Source organism: Stegodyphus dumicola, chromosome 5, assembly GCF_044657685.1.
Source record: "Stegodyphus dumicola isolate Sdum_Otavi_A_Nest chromosome 5, ASM4465768v1".
In the NCBI taxonomy this organism is placed as follows: domain Eukaryota; kingdom Metazoa; phylum Arthropoda; class Arachnida; order Araneae; family Eresidae; genus Stegodyphus; species Stegodyphus dumicola.
In genome coordinates this window covers 33,479,432-33,500,299 of record NC_140772.1, presented here as the reverse complement: position 1 = coordinate 33,500,299, position 20,868 = coordinate 33,479,432, and the positions used below count along the sequence as shown (strand labels likewise).

General features: G+C 35.1%; 1 protein-coding gene across 1 annotated transcript; it reads left to right on the top strand.

The window, feature by feature from the left end:
- Positions 1 to 6,986: 6,986 nt before the first annotated feature.
- Positions 6,987 to 8,325, top strand: LOC118186674 (histone H2B). Its single transcript, XM_035356797.2, has one exon. The coding sequence runs from the start codon at positions 7,472 to 7,474 to the stop codon at positions 7,844 to 7,846; it is 375 nt and encodes a 124-aa protein (XP_035212688.1). The 5' UTR covers positions 6,987 to 7,471; the 3' UTR covers positions 7,847 to 8,325.
- The last annotated feature ends 12,543 nt before the right edge of the window (positions 8,326 to 20,868 follow it).

The following is a 20,868-nucleotide window of genomic DNA, read 5'->3' as shown; positions in this document are numbered from 1 at the left end:
TCTTTCTCGTAAAAATTTGGAATGTAAGCTTAAGAGTTAACTGGGTACAACAATACCGCAATCACCTTTGTACTACTCGGGGATTGCGGTATTGTACTACAGAGGTGCTGTCGTAGATTCTACATGTACCTGCTGCGAAGATACTTTTAAATTGCAATTTTCCACCGGCTCCTGCGATTTTTATCGTTTATAATGAGTATAGACAAAAGGCTATCCCAACCTCGGGTATCCGGCCGCATTTTAGTCATTTTCGTGACATCGGTAAGAGATAAAATTATTAGTTCGAAATTGAGTTTTTGTATAGAAAAATAGCTTACAGAATTATAAAGAAAACATAAAAAATTTACCCATCTAATTTTGATTAATATTTGAAAAAAAAAAGGGGGGGGCATTTGCTGAGGAGAATGCAAAAGCACCCGCTGGCTACGTCGGAGTAACCATCTAACGCAAAATCACATCTCTATTTACGAATAAAGATAAACTTCCCTAAGAGACCATGACTATACAGAAAACCTGAATCATTCGGAACCATGGATGGTCTTCTTAGTTTTAAAGAAAATTTAATGTATTTCAGGATATTTTTGCTTTTTTTATACTTAGAGAGACAGATGTTGGAATGCTAGATTTATTACCCGCTGGGAAAAGTAACATTTTCTTTTTAAATGCAGTTTTCATTTTAATAGTACAGTCTACTGTAAGCTTAAGTTTATAGAATTGGCAGTTTTTCAAAAGAAGTCCGTTCTTTCCCTCTACGCTTTGCTTTTTTGCATATAAATGTGAATTTTTTTTCACTCGGATCACTGTGATTTTTTTTATAACGGATAAATTAAAGGACTTCATAGAGTAAAATTTCAAATACATTCTCTGTGATGCCTTCCTTAAAAAAGAAAGATCCGAAAGGGGGGTTCGATAATTTGATATGAATGCAAGTAATCCGTGGTCGGGTAACATACTATTATTAAAAAAATTAGGGCCTATGACAGAAGAGTAGCACGCACTGCCCATAGCTAAAGTTTATTCATGAGAATATAGCATTAGCGTAACTTGACTTCAAGGACAATTGTGGCAGTGAATTGCGATTCTGCGATTCACTAGGAAATTTTCGGAGACAACGCAGAGTTTAGCATATATATATATTTTTAACACTTAGTTCACCGTAAAACATTTTTTACATTTTAATTCAATATAAAACATTTTTAACAATTTAATTCAACGTAAAACATTTTTAACAATTTAATTCAACGTAAAACATTTTTTACAATTTAATTCAACGTAAAACATTTTTAACAATTTAATTCAAGTCCCCGCAAAACATTTTTAAAAATTTACATTCAAGTTACTTTAAACAATTATCGGAATTAAACTTCCTACCTCTGGGTTCATTCTTTTTAGATACATCTACTAAAATTATTATTAGGAGATAATATAATCAATATTTATTTAGTATATAAGCTTATAATATATATATATATATATATATATATATATATAGGTGAGCGAGTTTAGTAGAACTTAGAACTTTAAATCATTGAAAAAGGCCGATTCTTTAAGTCAGTTTACTCCTCCCATCATACAGGCCGGAGGGCCATAACAGTTCAACGATATTGGAGCTAGTCTAAATGGAAAGGACAATCCAGCAAATGTCGTCATAAAAGGACCAGTGTAGCGAAGGAAAATCGTTATATAGAAGGCTTGTAAAATCTACAAAAGCAGCTCATCACTTTGCTTTCAACAATCCACTACAAACACACATAGGCCCTTTCAAACGCGACAAGTTGACTTCGATGCTTTTCAGAAGGCCATATTTTCGCTTGTCAGAGAACACTGAGATTTGCCAACGCCGTTTTTAATGATGCCTGCCTTGATCATCAATGTATGTGTGAGTCAAATGCTGACACACTGTATAATAGTGTCCATTTTGTCAAGTTCCATTTTGCCAGTTCGATCCTTCAGCGATCGAACTGACGGTTCACTCCGAATGCTAATGGCTCTTGCGTGTACCAAATCGAGAGTGTGGTAATCCTGTAGTACAACAGCCAATCATCTTCTGTAGTCCTCTGTACTATCCTTATGCATTTCAGTTAATCGACGATATTCTGAAATCTCTTGATGGACTTTATCACAGCAACTGCAAGCCATATTTCAACGACATAATGGCATGTTTTCCAGGAGCAATTTATAAGGTAGACAATTTTTCACGTATGTTTGAAAGCTCAACGCCTTCTTTATCATGCTTATTTGTGCCCTTGCTCATCCCTGAACATGCATAAGCCTGCTAGCGAGTTGGATCCCATCTGCACGTTATACCTCAATTTCTGGGAACTACATGCTTCTACTCTTGTAATGGCACAAGGCTAATGGCTATTAAATAAAGCATCTGACCATTAAGAAACAGAAAGGAAAAAAAAAAAAAAAAAAAAGCATGCGTTTGCTTTAAGATAACCACTTGCATCCGAGCCAGAGATGGCAAAATAATGTACTATTTTTTTTAAAAAAAAATTCTTTTGTTAATCTTTCATAAAATAATTACGCCTTTGATATGGCATAATGAAGTGAACCTCTGTGAGTGGCCAGTATTTCTGAGAACATCGGAGATGAACACTACTACCTTTTCTGAGATGACTACCTGCGTAAAAGATCCAAACCATCTGGAACCGTGGGTGTTTGTTTTACAAAAGGTACACTGTAATTATTTCTTTTCTTACTAATGTAAATTTCACAGAATTTTTTTTCACGCGCTTTCTGTCGTGGTTTTAACCAAAGGGGACTAGGTGCGAAAAGAAAATTATAGTCATCTCTAAGACCCATTGTTCCAGTTGATTTTTGTCTACATTTGTGATGGTCGTCTCAGAGAGGTAAAATTTCTGTAAACCAAAATTTGTGTTCACAGAAATTTAATAACAGCAATAATTCCAGAGTTTTGATAGCATTTAGTACTATGGAGCTTTTCATAGCAACCATCTACCATAAACGAACACTTCTGAAAGAGACAAGTAGATATAAGAACATAAATAAACGTAGGTATTGAACATAATCTGTGTAAGGAGACCACCTCTATAGAAGATCAGAATATCTGGAACTGTGGATGTCGTCGTAAAACTACCATTCACTGCTCATTGGGCCATGTGCCCTGGATCTTCTCTAGATTCGCAGAAGGAAATTATAAGCCTTTTTTATTCTAGGAAAACCACAGTTTTTTTTTAATTTTTTTTTTTTTTTTTTTTTTTTTTTTTTTTATTTATTTAAAAAAGGCTAAGGATATAAAAATTACACGAATCCCTTCTTGAACAGTTAAAAGAGTACATGTTTCAACGAGTAAACAAAAATTGTCCTGTCTGGAGATGTATGTCTCTTCACTTGTTTCGGGAACATACTGTATCCTGAATCAGAACAGTTAACTTACTGAAGCTCTGTTCCACATTGTGTGGAATAGACGACACAAGCAGGAAGGGCATACGAAACCCTTTATTCTCTATTACTTTACAGATACTCCCGTACAGTAAGACCCGCTTAACGCTGTTTCGGTTTAGCGCTCTTTTATTTCAACCCGGGGATTCCACGAAATCGCTCGCAGCATACGGGGATTCCCCAAAATATTATGCGGCGATAGGTTTCAAATACATATCCGAAAGAGTGTACTTGTATTTCTTGTTTGGTGCGGTATTGTACAGACATATTTTGAAGGGATAAATGTGGAAGATGTCGAAGAAATAATTCAAGAAGCAGCGGCTAGTCTTTCTAATGATGAGCTCAAGGAATTAACTGAACAAGAAGAAAACAAAAATGTTGACAGCAGTGATTCAGAAGAAGAGCAAAAAGAACTTTCGATGGCGTTTGTAAAAAGGAGTTTGTCTACCATAACTGAAATAATGGATCAATTCATTGAAAATGATCCGAATTTTGACAGGAGCTCAAAAGTAAGGCGTGGTGTTAGAGATGCTCTATCCGTTTATGAAGAACTTTTAAGAGAACAACGCAAAAGAAAAAGGCAAACAACAGTAGATGCTTTTGTCACAAAAAGGCAGAACACTGAAAACGCGGAAGGCTAACTAAATATGACTGAGAATTTTATTTGTTTTTTTTTTTTAAGAATATTCGTTTTGTTATTTATATTTTGTTTTTATTTTTGCAAGAAATAATAATGTGGTATTAATTTGGGCTTTAAGAAATAAATGTTTGGTTTTATTTTTATTAAAAAAACATACTTTTTAAATTTAATACCTAACCAATTTCCTAGCCATCTTTCCCTAACCCCAATATTTACATGTAAAGATAGCCTCGTTTAGCGCTGTTTCGCATTACGCTCTACTTTGATGAAACGTATCCCCCGCGTTAAGCGGGGTCTTACTGTACTTCGGGATACAGAGATACCGTACTTCGGGATACAGAGACTAACCACTTGTGGTCTGAACGTAAAAGTATAAAACTACTAACTTTAACTAAAAGCTAACTTTGAATTAGTATACAAATGCCTAGCACTAAAAGACTGGCCTCTATTTAAAAGAGTACGTATGTAGTACGCCGAGCTGCTGAAACTACAATACGCTTTCAAATATCAAGAGGGCTAAACCTCTAGCCTTAAAGGCAAACAACAACCGAGTGAAAAACTCGTAAGCCTGCAGTGGCAAGCGGCTCGCTTCCTAAATCTCCTTCTCTCTCTCACTCTTGGCAAAAAACCACGACTTAAATACTTGGGCGTTAGCAAGACAATTTGCGTAAACAAGTTAAAGCATTTAATTCTGGCCGGAAGTAGAAACTAAGAAGTGATAGCACAGTTTAAAATAAAAATAAACGTTAGTAAAACTTAGGATCCTTACAGTCCCTCTTAAAAATAAGTTAAAAAAGAGTTATCATAATCTGTATTTCTTGCAGAATCGCTACACATAGAGAAACACGCGAAAGAAATTTATCATTTCTTTCGTGTTTTTCGCTATGTGTTGTGTGTACACCAGTGCTCTGCAACCTTTTCTCACCTGCGACGCACAAAAAATCTTTCTGGAATTTCGTGGCACACCAAAAGCTAATGTATATATGTATTGATTTATACACAAAAGTTTTTGAGTTCCGAGTTATCAAGGAAGTGCCGAAAAAATTCAAATGCTAACACACTTACAATCACACAACAGTGAAATATATAAAAACATTTAAAACACACATTATTAAGGAAAAAAAATTGTCATTGTGTATTAAATACATGATAAAAAATTGCAAAATGTCAAATACATGTATTTGATTGCGGCACACCTATATCCTACTCATGGCACACCAGTGTGCCGCGGCACACCGGTTGCGGAGCACTGGTGTACACGATCCAGCATCCCTTAGAAAGTCCTCTCGAAGGCATCCCTCCCTTTAGGCAGATATCCCTCAAGGCTTTGCTGTAATCACATAAACCAACTTAATCCATGTGTTGCTAACATACTGTGCATTCGTCTTTTCAGAAATATAACTATTCAATCTTCCTTCTTTTCCAGAAGTCTAATCTCTCATAAAAATATAAACAACGTAATTTAAAAATCACCATATTGTGAGATAGTATACGTTATAACAAATAATTATATTAACGCATTCGGTAATAAATTTAGCATATTAACGCATTTATTATATACAACGCATTTTTAGTTCAGTGTAGTTCCTCGCCGCACAGTTTTATTATGAAACACCATAAAAATAATACTATAAATTTCTTTTTCTTAATGAGTAGTCTTTTGTAGAGTTTTGATGTTTATTTTTAAAAAAAATTATTAAGTTTCTTTTTTGCCCTTCTTCATGGTTTAGACACGTATTTAGATGCCTTAATTAAGCATTCAAAAAAGTACTTTTTTCGTTCAAAGAAATGAAATTTATTTAACTTTTTAATCTCGTTTGCTTCATTTTAAAGAATAAGGTAACTCAAATGTTTTTAATATTTTTAGTTATTTCATTACATTTGTAATGAAAGTAAATGTATAAAATTTCTCAGTTACTCATACTGAATCTGCTAATTAATTTAGCGAAACTGTTAATTTGGAATATTTAGTTGTGTTCTGTTTAGTCATGGAAAATAAAGGAAATGGAGTTAAGTGGCAACCCTACCGGAATTAAATATCGGTTTTGAAAAGTGAATTTATTTCTGTTAATCTCATTTTCATTTAACAATTAAATGTGTAAAATATTTTCATTTAGCCCTATGCAATATGTAAAATATATTAAAATAAACGGTCGAACGGAAAAAAAAAGCACTATTAATAGAAAATTTTGATAATAGCTTAAAATTTCCTCGTCCTTGTATTCACTTTTGAAACATTGTTTTGCACTGATATATTCTCGTGTGGTTTCGGTAAGGATTTCGTTAAATTGTGAAGTGCTGATAAAGTGCAAAGTTTGTTCTTTTCAAAGTAAAATGTGCTCCTTACTACTCGGAAACTAAAAAAATTCGTTACAATTTACCAATGAATTAAAATTGTGAAATAAAGACTTTATCGACCCCCCTCCGCTAGGGACCAAAATAATCCGGAATAGTGAGTGATTTTTTAACAATATTTAAAATTTTAATGCATCTAAAATCATACTTCTATGACGTATCTGTGCAGTTATGATTGTTTAATTGCAAACTTAATTTCAATGCACATCTGTTGTTTCATCAATCATAAATTCATTCTAAAACATTCTGTTAATAAAAGTTTGATGCCGTTAATTTTACTCATTAGAATTAAGCATTAAACTTGCTGTATAAGTCTCTTCTCATCCCGAGTAAATGAATTTATTAATGAAATTCGGTGCTGTTGACTGGAATCTCTAATAATGTGTAATGAATATTGGATGGATTGTAACAGAGAATATTGCGACAATGTGTACAATCTCAACAGAAGCAGTACTAGAGAAAATCAATACATTAATGCGGACCTGCTACCTCTTTATTCAAAATGTCGCATCCTAAGCTTCTATTGGTGGACTCTCTCGTTTAATATCGATCCAAGCCGTAGCACTCACACATACATGTAATCGTATCCATAGAATGGCTGTTGGTGGATATTAAAACTCCAGATAAACCATTCGCCGGTGTAGCTTAAATTCTATACGCGGGTCGAAAATTTTGTGCGGGAATCATTCCAGGTTTACACTTTGTTTGGAGTTCCATAGACTTATTTCTAATCTCATACCGGAGGTGTAAGTGGTGCAGTTTCAAGGCGCCTTTTACTACAACAACAATTTTAAACAGCTTATGTAGGTACTGAATAGTTTTTGTCAAGGCTATTTGGTAAACTAAGATATTTTGCTTGGCTTCGAGAGCAGTCGAATCATAAACAAATGTAACAAGGGACATGGGCACATATTCTAAAGTTATCTAAGTTTTTAATTGTTTTCTACCGGCGATAACTATCGTAGAAGACCTTTTAATTAAGTCTATTTGTTTCTGGAACATTTTGTATGCTTTCTGTTCTGGTTGTGTGTTAACTTAAGAGCGTGCCATCAATTCTTGGTAGTAACCATGCCCCCACAACCGAGTGGTAAAGCTGTTAAGAAAGCAGGAAAAGCCCAAAAAGCTGTACGAACTGGTGACAAGAAACGTAAAAGGAAGAAGCGGAAGGAAAGTTTCAGCATATACATATACAAAGTTCTGAAGCAAGTCCATCCTGATACCGGCATATCCAGCAAGGCCATGTCCATCATGAATAGCTTCGTGAACGACATCTTTGAAAGAATCGCTGCTGAATCTTCCAGACTGGCACACTACAATAAGAGATCTACCATCACTAGCCGTGAGATCCAAACTGCAGTACGGCTTTTGTTGCCTGGAGAGCTTGCAAAACATGCAGTGTCAGAAGGTACTAAAGCTGTCACCAAATATACTAGTTCTAAATAGGAGTATGCCTTGCAAACAAGAGAAGTATCACATGAGTATGACATTGAAATATTCACACTTGTTGAAAGTTGCTCATTCGAAGGATTTTCTAACTTTAATTTTCAGTTTCTTTTTATGCCGCAGAGAAAAAGTGGATTTTAAACCGAGTTACTTTCGTTAGAAAGTGCTTTTAATATAAAATCTGTTTTTAATTTAAAAGAAGAAATTTTTCATAATATTAGCGCTGTTAATTGCTAAGTTTCCAATTTTTTGCACATGATGTTATGATGTGTATGTTTGTTATCCCAACTTTTTTGCTGTGAAGAAATTTTACATATGTCATTCTTTCATTTGCTAATATTGTAAACTGTTTGCATGACGAATTGTGATAGTCAGTATAGAATGATTAGCTATTTCAGATTAGCAATGCACAGTTTAAAAGGACTTAGAATGCACCAGGAATATTGTTGAATGAATAAATGTGTTTTAGAAAAACAAAATTTACGTATGAGTAATAACTTTTCAACGAAAAAAAAATTATATCTTAAATATTAAATTTAAAAAGAAATTTTCTTATGGCAGTATTTACCATTGAACAGGTGAGGAATAAAATTAGACAATGTATCTGTAAAAATGTGTATACCACATTAATTATGTCCCTTCTTTAAAACTTAGCTAAAAAGCAACCTTAGATTAGTGTTGATTTTGAATAAAACTTTATCGACTCCAAAATCGATCAGAACAACAAAATTTTTAGCAAACAGTTTTGCAAATTTTTTTCTTCAAAATCTTCGCAAAATTTAAGATTGCTTTTTTTTTCCTAATGCAAAAATTTTTTTTGGCGTGTTTCTCTTCCAGTTATTTATATATATGAATGGCAGTTAATATTATAAGAAATTTCTTACTTATTAATTATTACAATATGGATATATATAAATAAGAAGTAATTACATCACTAGCTTTTTCCCAGCATGATTTTGTGTGTGTTTATGAAACTAAAATTATTATAAGTTTCATACTGAATATTTAATCAAATATAAATGATTACATAAGGGAATGAATAATTATCTTTTTTCAGCATTCAGAATTCATAATGCACATCTTAGTGGTATTCAGAAAAGGCGCTTCAAAACTGGACAAATAGATTTTATTGCTTGTTGGTCATGTGGTCATAGAAATGGCAATAATAGAGCATTTGAGGTGTTTGAAGTAATATTTTACCCACATTTATTATGACACATATCAAATTGAAGTTAAATGAGGACTTTCTGTATTTTGAAAATTATGAATTTTAAAGAAGTGAGCGTCTCTTTTAAAAAAGAGAGTTTTCTACAAAATTTCAAAGTGCTTATGTTCTGTGAATATGTATTTCCTTTAGATCGTGGGCGTTTTCGTGGTTTTCCCCATGTGTAACGTGTATACGAGCCAGTTTCCCTTAGAAAGTCCTCCACGAAGGCATCCCTCCCCTTAGGCAGATAGCCCTCGAGGCTTTGCCATAATCACACACACACATGCTCCCATTTACTCGACTTTAAATGTTATATTCTCATCTTAGTAAAAAATATACAGTGAGCGTCCGATGAATTGGAGGCAGATTAACTGGGCCGTGCCTAAAAAAAGTTGAGTATTGCCAAATGATGGAAAAGCTATTATCACAAATCATTTGAATAAAACAAAATTTCTGCGGGAAATACGAAAAGAAGAAGAAAATGCTTGGGATGACAACAGTGGATAGTAGATAATGTCACATTATTTAGCAACTGATTACTGAACTGGTGATGCACTAGCAACCTGATGATGTCACAGTATTTAGCAATTAAATTATGATATTTTTAGCCACAGCACAACGCTTTGGATAAAAACAGCATAATTTAATTGTATATAATCTGGAGTATATAAACATTGCTAAACCATCCGTTAAAAATAAACTGCTTAATCGAAAAAAACAAAAGTATACAGCTATTAATTTTCTGTTAATTCATGCTCAGTGGTTGAGCGGTGAAACCGCTGAGCACTGGTAATTTGACACGGTCTCTGATATTATCCCGGTTAATCGGGTTGGTATGTTTTATTAAGATCACGGCAAAGCACACTTAGGGCTATCTGCCTAAAGAGAGGGATGCCTTCGTGGAGGACTTTCTAAGGAAAACTGGCTCGTATACACGTTACACAAGGGGAAAACCACGAAAATACCCATGCAGCCAGCCCGTTCGCGGGATTCGAACCTCGGACCGAACTACCAGTGTTCTGCGATTTTTACCGCTCGGCGGCTCCCGGTTAATCGGGAGTCTGCTGTTTAAATGTATATATATATATATAATGTTGTACGATGTTAAATTCATTTAATGCGAAAACAAGTTATTCTACTACTTTGCAATTGCTGCAAAGTAAGTTAATAATAATTTATATACTAAAGAAATATTGATTATATTATCTCCTAAGTTTAATTATAGTAGAATGATCTTAAAAGAGTGAATCCATACTTAGTAAGTTCTATTTTGAAAGATGTTTTGAAGTAACTTGAATGTAAATTGTGAAAAATGTTTAACAGGGACTGGAATTAAATCATGAATAACAAAATTTCAATTGTAAAAGGAATAAATTAAAGGCAATAATTAAATTAAATGCATGTAATCATTGTCATTGATCGGAAATTAGTTGACCTTTCAAGGGGAACAAACCAACTCCCGTTCAATGAACAATAATTAAGAAATAAATACGAAGGTGTTTCGTACATATATATATGTAATAACTTGGGAAAGTTGGTGGCATAATAGCTGCAGAACGAAGAAGAAATAAGCAGACGTGGGCGAATTTAATTATTTACTTTTTATTTATGGTTAAAAAACATTTTTCACATTAAGCCAACACAAATAAAATTGGCACTATAGCGCCTTGTTCTTAAAGAATGTTTTTACATCATTACCAATAAATTTGTGAAATATATTTTTGAAGACAGCAGGCAGTAGCAAGTTGGCAGGAGGGAAGCGGTAAACAAAATGTTTTGTAATCCAAGATAGAGGTTTAGTTCAAAAGGAGAGAGAAAGATTTGTGTTTGTAAATTTTAAGTTCCGAATTTTAGATCATCCAGCCTTAGGTAAAGGATGGAAAGGGGAAATATTCAAATTAAAAACAGAGAATAAAAGGGCTAATGCAAAATTAAAGTTAGTAGTTTCTTTTACATATTTTTATTCCACATACACATACATATATGCAAACTGTCTTAAAATGTTTAGCTATGAGTGATAAAAATAAAATTATGGAGCTACTAACAGTGATGAATTTTAAATCACATTTCTGAAAGAATAGAATTTTATCATTCTTGTATATGACATTCCTATGCTCTCTTTATTGTTACTTCTTACAAGTGAAATAAAATCTACCAGTACAATACTTAATGATCATCATTAAAAATGTAGGGACTATTAATCATGGTGAATTTAAATCAAAATTGTCAAAGATAAATTCAAGCGAATTGAATATAATAAGTCATTTATATGCTTCTGCTCCTCACATATCATTTTTATATCTCAATACGATTCTTGTAGGAGAGCCTGATGATTTTATTTTTAGTCCTATTTGGCTAACAATATCTTGATAACTAAAAAAATTTATTTAGTTAAAGCGTATTTAATTAGAAACCGTGAAATTAAAGTTTTTTTTTTTTTTTTTGCAATATGGAATTTTATACTCTTTTAGTATAAGAGGGGTATTTAAGCGGGGGGGGGGGGGTGGTGAATACTTCTAATCACAGGAAAAATTTTTCTTTCCCGTCAACTAGAACAAAATGTGATGTCACTTTTCTTTCCTGATCTTCCAGCTTATCCGATAGGGAAAGATTACATCTACCAGTACAATACTTAATGATCATCATTAAAAATGTAGGGACTATTAATCATGGTGAATTTAAATCAAAATTGTCAAAGATAAATTCAAGCGAATTGAATATAATAAGTCATTTATATGCTTCTGCTCCTCACATATCATTTTTATATCTCAATACGATTCTTGTAGGAGAGCCTGATGATTTTATTTTTAGTCCTATTTGGCTAACAATATCTTGATAACTAAAAAAATTTATTTAGTTAAAGCGTATTTAATTAGAAACCGTGAAATTAAAGTTTTTTTTTTTTTTTTTTTGCAATATGGAATTTTATACTCTTTTAGTATAAGAGGGGTATTTAAGCGGGGGTGGGGTGAATACTTCTAATCACAGGAAATTTTTTCTTTCTCGTCAACTAGAACAAAATGTGATGTCACTTTTCTTTCCGAATCTTCCAGCTTATCCGATAGGCAAAGATTACATTTAATTCATTTATGTTTAGGTTGGATTACAAACCAGATTCCATCATTGCTTAAAATCTCAAGGCGGCTAATAATGATGGATACATTTTTTGTTTTTAAATTTTTTATCGTTAGCAGCTGCGCAATAACTTCAAAAATATTTATCGATTTTTGACATATCATTAAATTAAGTTAGAAGTTATGAAGCATTTTTATGCGGAAATTTGTTTTTTGATTTATCTGATGGTACAAAGATCGAAATTCATACATGAGAAAAGTTGAATACTAATAAACAAAATATGTACATAATATAAAAATGGCCATGGAATATTATATTGCCGTTGCAAATATATATGTGTGCCCAAAATTTCCATAAAACTGGTGCAGTAGAAGAGGGTAAAAATTTATTTCAAGATTTTACTCAAACAAACACAGAAACCAAACTGAATAATATAAATATGTTTAATTGAAGATGTAATCTTAAACGGGGGCTTCTTAGAATTTGAGGGTCTCCTTCCCCATCGTTTAAAAGTGTTGAACTAATATCACTCATATGATGCAATAGATACATTTCAGCTTTTAAGTAAGTATTTCAGAGCATAAATTCGTCAAAATAATGCATTAATGCAAATAATTTATAACAATCTAGACTTCAACGTAACATTATAAATGTTCGCAAGCCTGGCCAACAAATTCTATTACAAATATGAGAATACAGAACAACTTGCCTGAAAATTGTAAATGCCCAAAAAACGGTTCTTAAGCCCTTTTAAATTTCCTCCATGTCGTCAAAGTAATCTTTCAAATGGACTGGATTACTGAATTTTGGAAAAGGCATGAGAGCTGCTGCCGAAGTTTGATCGATAGTGCTCTGGTGATGGAATCCGAGAGTCTTGAACCCCCCTTTTCCCCCCACTACCAATCACTTGAACTTAATTAATCGTCTCTAAGATAGTCAGTCATCCATGATTCCATATGATTTGAGCTTTCTGTGGAGATGATGTTCAATATTATAATTGGAAACAATGATTACTTTCACTAGTGACCCATCGCAAAGAGTTTCATTATAATATAATTTAAAATTCTCGCACAGCTCTAGAAAGATTCCAGTTACTTAACACTAATTCTTTACCTTTTTAAAATATTGTAGCTCTCATCTTTTCGCTTGTAATGGAATCTTCCTAAAACGACTATTTCGGTTTCAGACGATTTTGGGCTTATGCAGATGAGGTTGCCTTAGGCAGATGATATTCAATATCGATATTTATTTATGTTTCTAAAAGCCGTAATAATTTTTAGAGCGGCCTCCATGAGAGATTTCATAGTGTTTTAAAAGTCTGTTTTTCTTAATGCTGCTGATCTTAATGGATTATTTTGTGCTTGCTTCTATCATTGTCACTATTTTCAGTACCATAGCCGAGTCTTTCCCCCCCCCCCGCAAAGCGGAAGAGTTTGCCGCTCTTCTTCACCAAGACTATTACAAATATCAATATTGACGTTACCAGGAATAAATTAAAATGTTATTTGTATGTTTAAAGTGAGACATTTAATTCTTGCGTTCAATTTTTTTTCCCCCTTGACTGTTTGCAAAATCGTTGATGATATTATAAAAGTCTATTTCATTACTCATTTACCGTTCAGTACCAAAGCGAATGATATTAAAAAATGTTTACTCTGGAGACTCCTTTCACAAATAATAATGCTTACGGCATTTCTGAGCAAACTTCACAGTTATATTGGAATATTTGAAACTGAATTTTCGAAAGTGTATTTTAAAATGAGTTGTAAAAGTTTAAAGGAAGTGTCTTTCAACATGTCTTACACAGTAGCCCGTATTCCGGTGAATGGGTAGGCTGCATGGAAGTTTTCACGGTTTTTCTCACGTTTAACATGGATATGAGCCAATTTTCTTTAAAAATTCTCCACGAAGACATTCGACATTCTTCCACATAGGCAGATAGACACCGAGTTGCTTTGCGTTAATCACTTAAATCGAATTCACTTACTTTAATGAATTAATCAAATAAAATTACTCTTTCAACGTCTTTGGCTGGTTTTGAACGGCTACAGAAATAAATCTTTCTCGCAATGCTATATTCTTTAATAGTATCATCGTGATCAGAGTTAACATATTATTTATTATTCAAATGGTCTGTTGAATAAGAAGATGGCATGGCAAAAATGTGTCAATGAGCCCCTGTTTTGATTTTTGGGATTATTCTGTCCAGTGAAAAAAAATGTCTTCTCTTCAATACAGTTTCGCATGACAAGTCAGTGTATCCAAATTCTTTACTTGCCATTAATTTCTTCTTTTTTGGGTAACGATTCATGAATATTCGCATAAGTTTCTACATCGTTAATATACTCCTTCATATTTTCATTGAAATATTCTGTTAAAGCCTTGAGATGCATGTGATATTCTTGTGAATTCAATCCTCTGGCTTGGAGATTTACTTATGCGTCGTTTTAATTCTTTAACGGACGGGTTTCTGTAGGCGAAGAAAGTACAGCCACCTCGCACTGTTAAGTGGCTGTACTTTCAGATACAACGCGATAAGCAATAAAGCAACCGTTTAGCCATGCATTTTACTGCCTGCTTCACTTTTTACAAATCTGGATTGTAATTTGATGAACATGATTAAAAAATAACAGTTTTGTTAATTTATATTTTCCTTTCATTTGTAAACATGGTTATTAAAAACTAATTATTCATTAAATAATGAAAATTACGAAATGCATATAAATAAAAGTAGCGTCGAAGAATGAATTTATGTCTCACGTGAAAAATTGCTCCCCCTCTCTCTAGCTACGCAACTATTATTTGCCATCTTGCCTTCCTTCATCTTTCACAACCTCAAAATATTTATTTAGTTAATAGATGGCAGCACATGTTAATCATTACGCTCCTTTAATAGTGTTCACTTTTTAGTCAAAAGATGGCAGCACGATAACAATGTGTTGTTCATTTGGAAGAACGCGTATTTACGAATGTAAGCATAAATTTTAGGAACCTTTATTTCGTATACATGTGTTGTTCCGAGATGAATTTCGTGAATTATTGTCACGAGGTCCAGGAAGTACTGCACTAAATAAAATCTAAAATCCACTAATTAAATCTAAAACTAAGTACTCCACTAAATACTAGAAACCCTGTATAAACGGAAGTGTCTACCCGTACGACGTCGGACGGCTAGCTCTAACATCGTAAAAATGCTAAACGTACGACCAAGGTTCTTTAATATACTAAGGTTAGGCCAGGAACGGAAAAAGCGTGCCATTGGTTGCTGGTAGTGACGTCACCCGGGAGACAAGAAACATCGGCCGACGCGTCTGCTACATGATTTTGGTAATGGAAAAAATGTAAACTAAAGCAAAATGATCATTTTATATGTGGTAGATACACCGGAAATACCGGGTATATACTTTCCGATTAAGTATTTTGTTAAAGAAAATGTTTATTTTATGCACAGAATTCGTACGAATGCTGAAAATAATTGTAAACATTAAATTCTTTTCGTAAAGGAAAGTATTAGAAAATGAAAAACGATATTTAAGTTAATTAAGGGAAATAAATATTGTAAAACAAGGTATTTTTCAATATTTTTTCGTAGTATTGTTTGCATTAAATAAATCTTGTTGAACAGAACACATGATGGCATAACTGCTAAGACCATGGTAAAAACATAATCAAAAAGTATTATTCTATTTATTTTCATAGCTCATGCACTTTTTTTAATACAAATGAACTTTGACATTCCATGAGAAATATATGATCGTCATTTTCAGTTTAAATTACATATCTCAAGCAAAAGTATATATAAAAAGATTTGACTTAACAAATTCATATTTAAATACCATAAAATTCTACAAATTCCTTAATATCCGTCATTTATACATTTAAATAGTATACTTATCGCATTCATTATAAAGTGAAAAGTCACTTCATACTGATTCACTTCAGATTTTAGCAGAAGTGCGTATATTTTCAGTATAATCTAGAAGTACTCTTATAATCCCTTACACTGCCAAGATTTCTATATAACATTTATCCTGACGTGATTATTTGTTATAGTAAATAATCTTCGATATTGGCATCCTATTCTTCCTTCCATACATTAAAAATGGAACAATTAAAATTAATTTTCTTACACATATACGCACAATAATAATTATAATAAACTTGCCCTACATCTTAGTTTCGGCCCACCAGCGGCTGAGCGGTAAAGTCGCTGAACACTGGTAGTTCGGTCCGAATCCCGCGAACGGGCTGGCTGCATGGGTGTTTTCGTGGTTTTCCTCATGCGTAACGTGTATACGAGCCAGTTTCCCTGAGAAAGTCCTCCACGAAGACATCACACCTATTACGCAGATAACCCTAGTGTACTTTGCCATAATTAAATACACCACCACATCTTAATTTCAATTCAGCCTGTACACAAATTAAATATTTTTAATTACTAATGTATTTTTATCAGGTTGTTTCTTAAAATACTTTTATTATACTCGAAATATGTGTTCAATATTGAATTATTTTTCTTTCTCTTATAATTAAAAACAAGTTATATGGAATCAAAATTAAAACATATGCAGCAGTTAAATAACACTAAACAGAATATCTTACTCTTTCGCTATTTGTATTCTAGCATTATACATAGATTTGTTTTCCTTCAGGTTCAAGCATGTGTAAGTTATATCAATTAAATTACATCACACATACCTGTATGCATCAGTTAAATAACACTGAAGGAAATATGTCACTCACTCATTCGATGTTTGCATCATAGTGTGGTCGAGAAATTGTTCTTTCCTCACGGTGAAGCTCCCTCAGGGGGCTCACTTTTGTGAGTACGGGTGTGGCAATCCCGAGGTACCCTAGCCCTTCAGGGGATCATCTTCTTGGTGAGACGGGTGTCACGATCCTGGAGCCCCAGTGATCTATCCTCTTTTCCGTCTCCTCTCCTCTTGGCTGGATCTTTTTCCCTTCCCTTCTCCCTTGTGGTTTCTCTCTACGGAGTTTGGGGCTCGTCACGAGAGGCTGGAACAGACCTTGTTTCTAGTTTTCAAGTGGGGAGAAAACTGCCCACGTGTTTGCCGTGCGTGGAGACCCGTGTCGCTGGAAAGGAGGGTCCTGGTAGTTGAGGGGCGAGGTACTGTCCCCAACACACTGCTTTGGCCTCTGCTTCAGCTAAACGGGAGGCACCTTAGTCGTCCTCACGGGTGTCAATCGGCTGGTCACTAGTCCTTGTGTCAGTGGCTTGGGGTCAAGCTCTCGGGAGTACCTGCTTTCGGGAAAGCCGACTGTGGGGCTTCAGTTTGCGTATAGGTCCGGCTAGCCCTAACACAGGAATCTGTGTTCCCTTGTTGGGCTCCGTGGTGGGCGGGGCCGTCGCACCCGAATCTTTATTCTTTCACTATGGCTTCTCATATTTACTTAATAAAAGATTTCGAGGTAACTCCAGTCACTCAAGTCAATCCTGTCACTCAAATCACTCCTGTCACTCAACCTAGTTCTGAAACTTCTACTCCTAAACCAGTCACTCAACCTAGTTCTGAAACATCTACTAATAAACCAATCATTCAACCTAGTTCTGAAACGTCTCCTACTAAACCAGTCACTCAACCTGTCGCTCAACCTAGTTCTGAAAATTCTGCAAAAAAATTACGGACAGATGCAAATAAAAAAAAATCATAACAATAGTCCCCGTTTCCTAGTAATCTCTAGTCCTTCTGGCGAAATGCATAAGATGTCTCCTTTCGTAATAAACAAATACATCCAGTCTTGTATTGGTGAGCCGAGAAACATAAAGCGTCTCCGCTCCGGAGACTTGCTTATTGATACACACTCAGCCACCCAGTCTGCTTCTTTACTTCAGATTACTAAACTTGGGCAAGCGAATGTCACTGTAACACCCCATAAGTCACTGAACTATTGTCGTGGTGTAATCTCAGAATTCGACCTTCTGTATGTTTCTGAAGAAGAGATCGCTTCTGAGTTATCCGAACAAAATGTCTGCGGTGTAAGGCGGATCAAGATGCGTAAAGAAGGTAAGTTGATAGACACGAAACACGTGATCCTTACCTTCAACACGCCTGATCTGCCTAAGAATATTAAGGCCGGATATCTAAATATTCCTGTAAGACCTTATATTCCAAACCCTATGCGATGTTTCCAATGCCAGCGTTTCGGCCATTCTAAGACGTCTTGTCGTGGCAGCCTCACATGCGCCCGATGCTCACAGATTGGCCACGATTCTGATAATTGTACCGCTGCGCCTTTATGTATAAATTGCAAGGGTGACCACCCAGCATTTTCTCGCTTGTGCCCAAAATGGAAATCGGAAAAAGAAATCCAGACTGCAAAAGTTACTAGGAACATCTCTTACGCCGAAGCCAGAAGACTAGTCCAGAGCACACAGCTTCGACCAAATTCATCATACGCCAGTGCTGTTAAATCATATCGTACAGTCGCCACCCAAACATCAATAGGCACACAGACCCTACCAAATAAAACCCAACCGTCTACATCCAACAAGAAAAAAGAAAATGCAACTCATATAGTACAAAAGAAAGAAACAATTATTCAAAGTAAGCCGAAAACTGCCACACAAAAAATATAAAATAAAAATAAAAGTCGCAGCAATAGCTCTCTCGATGACATGATTTCTGAATCTGCGGATTCAGACTTTATGGAAGTGGAAGAGGGTCTGGAATTTCCCAGGCATCTACTTCCACGAAAAACAAAAGAACAGCACAGGAAAAACAAAAACCATTCATAATGGCCACCCTCGTGTCATGGAACTGTCGCGGTTTCCACCGAAATTTGCTTGACATCAAATCTATAATAAATGTGTACCATCCTGTGTGCTTCGCAATACAGGAAACAAATCTGAAACCAGAACACCATGCAAAACTTCGGAGGTTTTCTTTCGTCAGGAAGGATAACCTTGCAGGTGAGCGTGCCAGTGGAGGAGTAGGTCTCTCCTCACTGGATTATCCCTCAAATGTACTTCCTTTGACGACATCCCTCCAAGTTGTCGCTACTCAAATAAATTTTGATATTGTCGTTTCATTTGTTTCTTTGTATTTGCCTCCAAATGAGCACATTTATCAGCAAGATTTAAATAATCTAATAGAACAGCTGCCTGAGCATTATATTATAATAGGAGATTTTAACGGCCATAGTCCACTCTGGGGTAGCAAAGATACAAATTGTCGAGGAAGACAAATTGAGCAGATGATCGAAGATCACAGCCTTTGTCTCCTAAATAATGGGCAAGATACATACTGCCATGAGCCTTCAAGGACATTCCACGCTCTCGATCTTGCCATCTGTTCACCATCTCTGTTGCCATTTTGCACTTTTAGTGTCGGAAATGACCTGTACAACAGCGATCATTATCCTATTTTTGTGTCTCTTGCACGAAGAGGAGCAAACCCCATGTCGAGATCCCCTCGATTCATACTGGACAGGGCAGACTGGGAACTCTTCTCTTCCATTGCAGAGCTCACAGATGAAATGGTAGAAGATGCGCATATCGATGACGCTGTTGAAGCTGTTACTAATACTATTATTCAGGCAGCTATGCTCTCCATTCCTAGAACATCAGGAAAACTACTAAAATATTCAAAACCATGGTGGAATCGCGACTGTCATGAAGCACTGAAAAAACAGAAAAAAGCATGGGGTATTTTTCGTAGATATCCTACTCTGCGAAACCTCATAGCTTTTAAAAGATCCAAAGCAAATGCACGGAAAGTAAGAAGGCAGAGCCAGAGGGATTCCTGGATTTCATATGTGTCCTCAATAACATCCTCTACGCCTAGTAAGCGGGTTTGGGAAAGAGTTCGAAAAGCATGCGGAATGTATAAAGACCACTCACTTTCCTTTCTGGAAAAAGATGGCCGAGTGATTAGCTCCATAGAAGAAATTGCAAATACAATTGGTGAGACATTTGCTGCCGTTTCTTCCAGCCGAAATTACTCACCTGCATTTCTTTCTATCAAGCAACGCTCTGAGAAAAATCCCATCGCTTTCAACTCTTCCAACTTTGAGCCGTACAATAGAGACTTTACTATGGTTGAATTAAAGAGAGCTTTGTTGCAGACACATAGGTCTTGTCCGGGTCTGGATGGCGTGTATTATGAAATGCTAAAGCATCTGTCCTATAAGTCACTGAGTGCCCTTCTCACACTTTACAATAGAGTGTGGAAGGAGCGTACATTTCCCAGTGCATGGAGGAGAGCTGTTGTCATTCCTATTGCGAAGCCAGGGAAAGACCCGAGGAATCCCTCGAACTATCGGCCAATTGCCCTTACCAGCTGTGTTTGCAAACTGTTTGAAAAGATGGTAAACAGCCGCCTAGTCTACTTCTTGGAAAAGAATAATATTATATCGCCTTATCAGAGCGGTTTTCGACAGGGGAGAACGACCGTAGACAATATGCTTCTATTAGAGACATCTATTCGGAAAGCCTTTGTCAGAAGAAGTCACCTTGTCTCAATATTCTTCGACATTGAGAAAGCTTATGATAAGGCATGGAGATACGGTATACTCCGGGATCTTCACGAGAGTGGCTTGCGCGGCAACCTACCAATTTTCATACAGAATTTCTTGAACGCTAGAACTTTTCAAGTAAGGATTGGCTCTGTTTTTTCGGATGTTTTTCAACAGGAAGAGGGTGTGCCTCAAGGCTGTGTGCTTAGTGTAACGCTGTTCAGTTTAAAAATAAATTCTGTATTAAAAGAACTTCCTCACACCA